Genomic DNA, 10574 nt, shown 5'->3' on the forward strand with positions numbered 1-10574 from the left:
ATAATCATGCGATATGTTATCATTAAAAATGTTTATTCATTTCAATACTTGCATTTGTATAATGCAGTATTAATAAATGAGAGTCGGTGATTTCATCTAATAATGTAAGCATATATTTGCAGTATAATTTATTATGTTAATAAATATAAATTAAACAGTATTTGATATTTATTGTAAAGCTACTTAAAGAATGAATAAATTAAATAAGAAATATAAAATAGTGAATAAAAATGTAGGTATATATGTGTAAACAATAAACAAAATTTTGTTTATACAATAATATCATGTACTTAAAATATAATATTATAATTGTAGTGTTTTAGCTTAGTTTAAATTTTGCAATTGGAAATAATTAGTTAATAATACTATATAAACTAACATTGTTTGTTTCTGAAACAAGTGCTTGTTTAAATGTGTTAAACGAGAAAAAGTAACAATTAGGTAACTATGAATTTCACAATGAAAAAAATCTAAATTACTTGAAATAAATGTAATTAATTAACCATCAAATTACTAAAAAAGTTATTTTGCTACAGGATAATGGAAATAGTAACTTAAAATAATAGTTACTCCCTAATACTGCTTATCAGTATTCAGTATACCTGTCAGACTATAGACATTTATATATAAGTATATTATAGCCTATAGCTTAGGTTATTATTATTACAGAGATAGCTGTCAAAAAGAAAAATTGAATATTTGTTTGATTTATTTATAACAATTAAATTATTACCTAACATTACTAGGTATTCTTTACTGCTGTATGCTACCTACCATTGTAAGGAACTACTATATATAGGTAATAGCTAGTAGGTACATAAGAATAAGATCTAATAAAATGAATGTTTAAAATAATTAGGTATACATGGTTTTTATGTTTATTAAAAAGCTCTTAAATAATTTAATCTTTGACATTGTATGATTAAAACATTACCTATCGTTTTTTGCTCTAATTTACTTTCTTTAGTAACAAAAAAAAAAAAAATAAAAAAATAAAAAGTAATGAAAGTAAATATTTTTGTTTTTACTTGAATACAATTTAATTCTTTTATTAGATAGTTGGTATGTAGTACACATAATTATGTATATATTGTAGTATATTAGTTAGGTACCTAAGTCTTAGCTTAAGTTATGCTATTGATATAATATACGAGTACTAAGTGGTACTATAGTTTTTTAGTTTTTAATCATTATTTTTTAAGACATTAATAAATGTAGATATTGTTCTATTATACCTACTCATTAATACCGTGGTATGTCACCAAGTAAGTCCAAATAAGTCACGTGAAGTACTAATATTCAATGACACAAATTATTTTAGACAATTAATGAGCAAAAAGTCTTTTTTATATTGGATCTATGGGCTGCTTGAATTAGTATTGGCCAGTATCCTTTCAGTCTGGGCCTGAGTGTGTCGCCATTTTTATGGATCTAAATTAGAGTGTTATCAATTTATCATACAAAAAAGGTTAAGAACTACTACATTAATAGGTAGAGGTATTGATCATTAATGTGTTTTATGTAATCAAGTAATATATAGTTTAAATTATTTAAATTATTATACACTGTATTGAATTTACTTTAGGCCTAATATCCACTCAAGTAAAAGAATGTATTACCAAAGAAGAAAAAGAGCTGCAGCTGAAGTTTCTTCTCTATTTACATCATCGTCAAATATTGCCAATCCATCTCTACCATTAAATACTTTATCCAATCCTAATGTAGAAATGCATAACTGTAGAATTATTTCATTTCAATGAATTTAAAATTCTTAATACTGATAATAATGACAATTTTACTGACATGAATATTAATCTACTTCTGAGTTTGTTGAAAGTGGCAGTAATGTTGGACTTGAATTGGTCCTAAGTGGGCTGTTGGCCATAATAAGATTTAAAAAGTATATCACTATTTTCTCAATTTAAAAGTTTACCTAAATATTTTCATACATTACTCCAAACACCTACCACAACTTTGGCGAAAGAAATTACTAATTAGTGGAGGTCTATATATCATCATTTTGGTCTTGGAGCTGAAATAGAACAATTGTTTAAAGTAAATGATAATTTAGCTTTTATATTTATTTTGTTTTTGGTGGTAGGAATTATTGATATTCTCTCTTTATCTAAAAATCTTCCTAGCCAGTTATAGCTTTGTCTGGGTTATTTTTTAATTTAAGTAAGTCAAGATGTTTATAATTGAAGCAACTTAAGTCACAATAAAGTAACACATTTTTGTCAGATTTAGTTAATGAATTAAGTTTTTTTATAAGGCTAGCATTGTTTATAACATTAATATTTAAGTTCAACTGGAAGTTCCAATATGTGGCACACCGACAAAGTCTTGCACTAAACATAAAAGGACATACAGATAAACATTTTTATAATCATTGTTATACTGTTGGTTAGTATAGAAATAATCAAGTTTATTTTTCTAATTTATGTTCAACTTTATGACCTCATGAATTACTTATATCTTATTCAGATTTAAACTTCCATTTGGATAAAACAATTCATTCAGATATCCTCAACTTCGATTTAGTTTCTGAGATACCATTTGATTATATGCATTGTTTATTAATTGGGGTAACTAAATAACTTTAAATGTTTTGAACTGGTGAAATTAAACGAGTTAAGACAATATGTCCCTCAAGATTTGTTTAATTATTACTAATATTATTATATTATAAATTATTAATATTATTATATCATTAATTGTTATTATTATTTTATTATTTAATATCTAAAATCATTTCCTACTCTGTAAAGTTATTTATTTATTCTTAATAGTATTCTAATTTTTAGAATTTCATTAATAACAATGGTAAGTCAATTATATACTAGATTCTAAATAACAAAACATGAGTTATTACTATTTTTTTAAATTTATTATGCATGTGTATATAATGTATTAATATATTTTAAATGTATACATATATGTAAATGTAATAGAAACAAATTAATCATTATAACTAAATTCATAATTATATTGGTTCTAGATCTTGGTTTGTTGTTTTATACTTGGTCACTCAGGAGATTCAACAAATGCCATTTTAATGGTTGTCTTTGCTTGGAGATAGTGGTACTGGTTTCCATTAACTAAGTATGATAATACAAAAATACACTTCAATCTTATACAAATAACAAAAATTATTATTGAAAGTTATGTCCCAAATGATAAGAGATGAAATATTTTACAATATACAAAAAGTTGCAGGGACTTTTAGACTATTTTTGCTATTTGTAATTATTATTTATTTTTATTTATTGATAATAAGTTACCAACACTAATTTTAGCCGATAAAATACAAGCAAAAGGAGTTGCAAAAGCTTAGTCAGGTTCAAAAGACAAGTGATGACATAATATGAAGCGGACAGTTGACTGGTTGTTCCAGAGGGAAAATAATTGCCAAAAAAATATAAGAGTTTGAATTTGTGGAACCCAAAAACAAAATAAAAGAAAAATTATACAAGATGAAAAAGTGTATACAAATTTGACTCCAACCGTTCAACTTCCAGAACCACCAGTATTGGAAATCCAATACAATGATGTAGATAATCCATATGATGGCTTAACATATACTAAACCTGATATAGAAAATAATGAAACTCTTCAAGAAAATATGCCATCAACCACAAGTGTAGTGTCTACTATTACATAATTTAAAATAAATAATATAACACTAGATAATAATATTTTTTCTCACTTTAGTCAAAACAAAAATATCATTTAATATAAAATTTTGTATTTTGAAATGCTAAGTTTAAAATTTAATTTAAACATATTTAAGTTATAGCACAAAAATGTAATGACAATTCTTTTTTTTAAAAAAAAAAAACAAAAAAATCTATTACATTAGTTACACAGTACTGTAACTAAAATAATAAATGTATGCCAAGTTGCATGAAAAATTAATTAATTTAATGGTTTAACAAAATTTAATGAATTAATCATAGGCCATTAAGTCATGTTAAAGGAACCATTTGCTCTTTATTTATTCATTAAATATTTATTTAGTATTTTAAAATTTAATTTGATTAATTTCCCTAGACAAAAACTTATTATCTCTACTGACTCATTTATAGATCTTGAATTAATATTGCATTTTGTATTTCATTTAGGAGAGTTTCCTGATCATAATGAAAATTTAATCGTTGGTGCCTTTGAACAAAGTACAAATAACAATGTTTAATTTTTTAACTGCATCAGCTATAATTTCAGATGATTTTTTATTAGAAGAAAATTTTATAGCTGGCTAAAATAAAAATATTTCTGTACTTCGATTTCAAAAAAATATGGACAAGAAATCTACTTCTCATATTTAATATCTGATTTTAAAATTTCAGAAAACGTTCAGTACATTAAATATGGTAAGTGTAGAAATAAGTGGTACGATAGATGTATGTTTTTTCAATTTATTATGCCATTATAGGTATCGGAGAAAAAAAAATATTATACTGAAGTTAAACAATGTAATACATAATAAATAAAAACTTAAATTCTTAATATTTAAGTAGAATGAATTTATAAAAAAAAAATCCAAGCAAATATACCTATAAAATATAGTATTAATGCTTCAATCAAAACCATAAATAAATACTACATAGGGTTTTGTTTTACAATTGATTTTAAAAATATTACGTTTAAATTTTTCATATTGATTGAACTGTTAATAAAAGTTTTTAAATACATATATAGTATTTAACTTTTTTTCTGAAAAAAAAAAAATAGTTAATTGTTTTAAAAATTATATTAATTATTTTTATTTATTTTTCTAGAAGGTTTATCTGGTTTAATAAAAATGATGTCAGATGAAACATTTCATAAAGTAGCAGTAAATTACTTAAGACATGCAAAATGATGATATAAAATTGATAATAAATTTTTTTTTAAGTTTTAAGTTATTATTTTTTTAATATTTTATATATATATGCTAATAAAATAATTACTCAAACATAATATGAATTGGTATTTTATTGATATATTAGTTTATTTTTAACGATATATTAATTTTAATAATGATGTAATAAAATTATATTTTGTATATAGTATATATACCTAAGCATGGTTATGTTCCAAACCGTTGAGCAATTGGAGCTCTGTAATATTTTACACCGTGGTACAATTAGTAAATATACTGCTTTACTAATGATACACGGTCTGATAAAATTGCTGTGGTTCTGTTATTGAACCGACTACTGCATCATTAACACACAGTTAAAATGTTTGCAGTAGCACCGTGTCTATACTGACGCTTACACGGATGATGCATGGTGTTCTCTGTATAAAAGTTTGGTATTCAAATCAACCTTCTGCACTGTGTAGTGAAGATAATTTGCATTATACTTTTAACGATCTTTTACTGAAAGCTGAGTACACAATGTGAACTGAATTTGCTACTCGGGTATAGTTTTATAAATATATATGAAGATAAACATTACATGTATTGATACAACGATACATTACTTTTAATTATTATTCCAAGTATAAATATTTTTATACTTGGAAAAAAAAAATTATAAACAGTTTTTTTTTTTGTAGAAGAAATAATATTGTATTACGCTTTAATTACTAATATTAAAAAAACTTACAAAATATTAAATACAAACCAAAAAATTATCCCATTATAAAATATAGTTATTTTTTTTTTATATAAATCTTAAATATTAATACCTTAAAAACTGCCCATCCACAAAAAAACTTAATTTAAATAAAATTTGATAATTAGTTTTTAGTTAATTTATAGTTATAAATATTTGTAGAGACATAAACTAAAAATTTTAAAATTAAGAATCTACAAATATATCTAAAATATAACATATTAATTAATTTAAATGATTTGCAATGAATAAAAAGTTATTTAGTATAAAAAAAATAAAATTGTTATCATAAATCTGAAAAATTTTGATTTCAAGAGTAGAATTGAAGTCTTAATTTCTCTTTGTAATAAACATGCAGTCTCTAAAAATAATTTAGAATCTAATCAATTTTAATCCAAACAACACTTAAGGTAGATGCAACTATGATGGCTTTAACATCTTCAAAATCCATTATGTCTAACATAATTATTTGGCCAATATCCATTTTCATTTCGAACATCATATTTTTATCTTTAAGATTAATTAAATCATCCATAGAGTGCAAACGATACGCCAATAAGTAACCATTTAGAGTTCCAATAAACAAAATGTTAGTATGCATGTATACCGCAGTAGCTCCAGAATATTTAGTCTTCAACCATGGATTAACCATTATGCATGAATCTTTAAAAATACCATGAATTAAAATGCTATTAGTCCGATTCCGACTAATTATCAGCCCATGAATTATTGAAGTATATAAAAGATAACTCAAATGTGGGCATAAATGGCCATTAATAACATTCTTTGGCTCAGAATGTGAATGCCATTCATACCAAGTTTCTCGGACCCAACAACATATATTAGTATAAAGGTTCATGTATACATCAATAAGTTTTCCAGTGTAATGTTCTCTTCTATTTCCATCGTGTATTTTCCTTACTGTGTTATGTAACGGGCATACATTTGAATATTTTATGTCGCAATCGATGAAAACATTATCTTCTCCAGTATCTTCATTTGTTTGAGGTCTAGGATTTAATACTACTATGGAATTATGTTTGCATAGTTCTGAATCACTATTTCTAATGAAATAGCTTCCTGTCATCTGATCTTTTGTAAGTGAAAATAAATACATAAAATTTGAAAATACAATCATAACATCATGTTTATGACAAATAATTTTAACCACTCCATCAAGACCCAAGAAATGGTGTTGTCCTATTTTAGATAATTTAAAAACAGGAGTTTGCCATTCAAGCCAATTTTTATAAATATGCTCATAATGAAATTCTGAAATCAAATTTAATGGAATATACTTGGGAACTTGTTTAGTTACCAGATCAATTAAATATTTCTGAGGTAATTCTTCCATGCAAATTCTTCTCCATATTTTATTATAACGGAGTGCATTGTTAGTAATATCATTACATGTATTTGACAACTCTTTGAATTTAAGCAATGTCCTGCCGTCTAAATAACAGATAATTTTTTCCATCAATTCAGGCGGAAGATAAACCGGATTATTATTTTCTACTTGATTGACTTGTTCAGGATTATTAACACTATAACAAAATAAAATTTAAGATGTAAAAAATAATAAGTTATCACTAATTCATTTCTTTAAAAAAAAAATGTTTAGTTAAAATACTAAACTATATTAACTTTAATATGAAACTTTTATCTTTATTATAATTATAAATGCATTTTACAATCTGAAATTAAATTTTTACTCAAAACAAAAGTTATAGTAAATGGTTAAAAGTCATTCTGGTTGATGAGACTTATGTGCACCATTTATATTTAAGTTATTTTTCTAGATTACTTGAGATAATACAAGTAGATGGGTCAAAGGTATTAGGACTGAGATGGCTGTGAAAGTTGGAATGGATAATTTTAGAAAATTTTAGCTATATTATAGACCAGTATACAAGTGCCCTTGAAATATGCTACGATATACACTCAAGTAGAACTTCCTGAATTACTTATAAATGTAATAACAATTTTATTACAATTCTCTACATTATATCTGTGGGAATAAGGATTCTTCTCAGCAATCACAACAATAAAAATTTAAAAAAAGAGAACAACTTCAATCTGTAGAAAAAGAACTATGAGTTAGTTTGTCCTTGAATGAAATACTTCTGCACCACATATCAAGCATATAATATCTCATTGATCGAACTTTTATTTCATTGTATTAATTTATATTATAATAATTAACACTTTAATAAAGTAGACTGTAATTAATATACATATGTATAAATATATTATATATAAAATATGCTTCATGCTTCATATAATATAAACATTTTGTAAGAGATGAAGTGAGTCGCATTATTCATAAGGTTGAAAACCACTGTTTTAAACCATTACAATGTCTTTGAACAGAGTGTAGTTTAAGACGTAAAACAGAGCTTCAATAATTTTATGAAGATATTTAGATTTTGTTATTGTTTGAAAATTTGGCTGAACCTAAAGTTGGAATCCATAGAATCATTGAAGAAAAACTTATATAAAAGAATTTTATTTTAAAATAAGTTTGTATGAAAGTAAAAAAAAAAAAAACCATAATAGTTATGAGGATGTCAGAGCACTATCTGTTGTCTTTCTCTGACCCACATTTGATATGGTAAATTTTTGTTTGGCAGAATCTAACAATGTATTTTTAGATTTAGCATCATAGTAAACTTATCTATTTTACAGCTTTATAAAGAACATTATTCAACAATATTTGTTACATTGTATTTTTATGATATTTTAATTTCATAGCAATATTTTCTCATAATATGAGCATTTTTAAGTTTTAACATTTTATATACTTATAACTTGCATAAAAATTGAAATATCATAAAAAATTAAAGTAAGAACACAAATAATATTTTTAACTCAGTTTTATAATAGATTGTTTTATTTTAACGCTATAACTAACAATAAAATATTGATTTTGCTAAACACAAATTTACTATGTTGTGCACGGATCAAATGACTGATCAGAGAAACTAAATAAACAGTGCATTAACTTCCTTTTGAGAGTAGTATTTAGTAATTCAAAGTGAGATATTTAGTATGGATAAATCTACGGCCTACATGTTATAATTGAATAATGGATATTTTGTACTGTATAACATCAAAGCACTCGATGTGATAACAAGACAAAGACTTGATCTGAGCATGAATATATGTTGATTCATTTACATTGATACTCAAATCTTTAAACTGAATTTGATAGGTTTAAAATATGTTACTTCAATATTAAAACAATAAAATCTTTATAACTAAATTAGCAATATACAGCAGAGGTATAAATATTATAATTAAAAGCTTATTCATGAACACTATTTACCAAGAATTTATACTCAAAGATGAAAGAGAAATGGTATCCACTGTTTCCACGTCACTCCACGCTTTCAGATCACTTGAATTATTCATCTTGTAATTTCGTCAAACAGCGATGTTGAATTACTTTGTCTAGATTTTAAGAATAATGTGGTTAGACTCGCAATAGTCGCAATTGTTCGCTGTAGAATGTTAGAACTTAGAACCGTGTAATGTGTATAGACCGTGTGTCCGTGAGAGTGCCGATTAATCTTATCAGTTATCATTCACCAATCGTAAATTATTTTAGTACGTAAAAAAACTCATGGAAAAATGTTCATCCTTCACATTGTTTTCTCGCGATAGTTAATAAAGGAATTTTGGCCGTATTCTTTAGTTCTAACTTCTAACACAAGTGTGTGTGCGTGTTCCATTGTTCCATATCACGATTATTAATTTTTAATATTTTTATATTCATTATTCTACGATATCGCTAACGTAATGTTATAATAGTTTGACATTAACTCAGACCTTAGTTACACATTCCAACAACACAATTATTGACATGTTATTATTATAAATTATAATACTGTTGTTATATATATATATATAAAGGCTTATTGATCTATGTACATAAAATGGACTGTAAAATATAATATTTATCTCAGTCCAAGATGCACAATAAATGACATAATTATAACTATTATTTTTATATCTTTACTCTTTACACAGAATAGATTACAATAATAATTGGTCTTTGGGTGAACCTCTTCTACTTCTTCTACACTTCTACTATAGTACTGTATAGAATCTATAGTGACCTACTTACCACTTTAATTGTAATAAATAATAATATTTTGTCATGTAATGTACTCATGCGTCCACATCTAAGTTAGTGGATATAGGTACTTAAAATCGATGGAATGATAGATTATTGATGCATATGCTCAGATATTCAGATCATTATTCGGCTTATTGGCTTAATTCTTATTGTACTTTTATGGAGTTTTCCACTATTCTGCTTTAACCGTGTTGGTGCAGATTTTGTTATACTTTGTTAGTAGGTACTTCGTTGTTATGTATGAAATTTTGTCTTACTTAATTGTAGATAGATACTTTAATAATTTTTACACCAAATGCAATAGCAGACTACTAAAAAGTATGGTACAAATATAGGTGAAAAAAAATATGAACGTAAACACTTATTAATGATTACTATTTTCTTTTAACTTTGAACACTTTAGTGTCAATGGATGTCTCTTTCTATTATGTCACCACGCCTATAATATAGTAGGTAAATAAGACAACATATTTACTTATTGTATCACATTGAATACAGCTGATTGAAAATATTAATAAAAAAAAAAAAAAAAACTTTGAACACTGGCTGAGGTAAGCAAATTTTGAAAAAAATGCAGTTTAGTTAATTTCACATTATATGCTTGGAAATTTTCATAAAAATATTTATTTTCAAAAATCTTACAAATAAAAAATGGTATATTATCGGTTTGAATAAATATAGATAATATTAGCTAAATTCTGGTAATATATTTGGATTATTACTGAAACTAATAAGAACAGACATATTATTACTCTTTTAAGCGGTTCCATGAAACAAATATTGCATCTTCTAAAAATTCAAAAGGAGAACATAAAAACTCAAGTCTTGATGTTTCC

At 24.8% G+C, this 10574-nt stretch overlaps 1 protein-coding gene across 1 annotated transcript; it reads right to left on the reverse strand.

Annotated features, from left to right (window-relative positions):
- Window positions 1-5845: 5845 nt before the first annotated feature.
- LOC112600282 lies at window positions 5846-9162 on the reverse strand. The gene is made up of 2 exons (XM_025347470.1): window positions 8926-9162; window positions 5846-7144 (listed from the first exon to the last, which is right to left on the reverse strand). Exons 1-2 carry the CDS (start codon window positions 9009-9011, stop codon window positions 5980-5982), a joined length of 1251 nt encoding a protein of 416 aa, XP_025203255.1. The 5' UTR covers window positions 9012-9162; the 3' UTR covers window positions 5846-5979.
- Between the last annotated feature and the right edge of the window lie 1412 nt (window positions 9163-10574).

This window comes from Melanaphis sacchari, unplaced genomic scaffold (genome assembly GCF_002803265.2).
Source record: "Melanaphis sacchari strain LSU unplaced genomic scaffold, SCAv2.0 Contig62_pilon_pilon, whole genome shotgun sequence".
Lineage (NCBI taxonomy): Eukaryota > Metazoa > Arthropoda > Insecta > Hemiptera > Aphididae > Melanaphis > Melanaphis sacchari.

What these genes read in the sequence shown, in the direction of transcription:
- LOC112600282 (XM_025347470.1), bottom strand. Translation starts at nt 9,011, where the DNA reads ATGAATAATTCAAGTGATCTGAAAGCGTGGAGTGACGTGGAAACAGTG. An exon ending in TCTTTGAGTATAAATTCTTG is followed by an intron (nt 7,145 to 8,925) that starts GTAAATAGTGTT and finishes ATTTTGTTATAG; the next exon opens with TGTTAATAATCCTGAACAAG.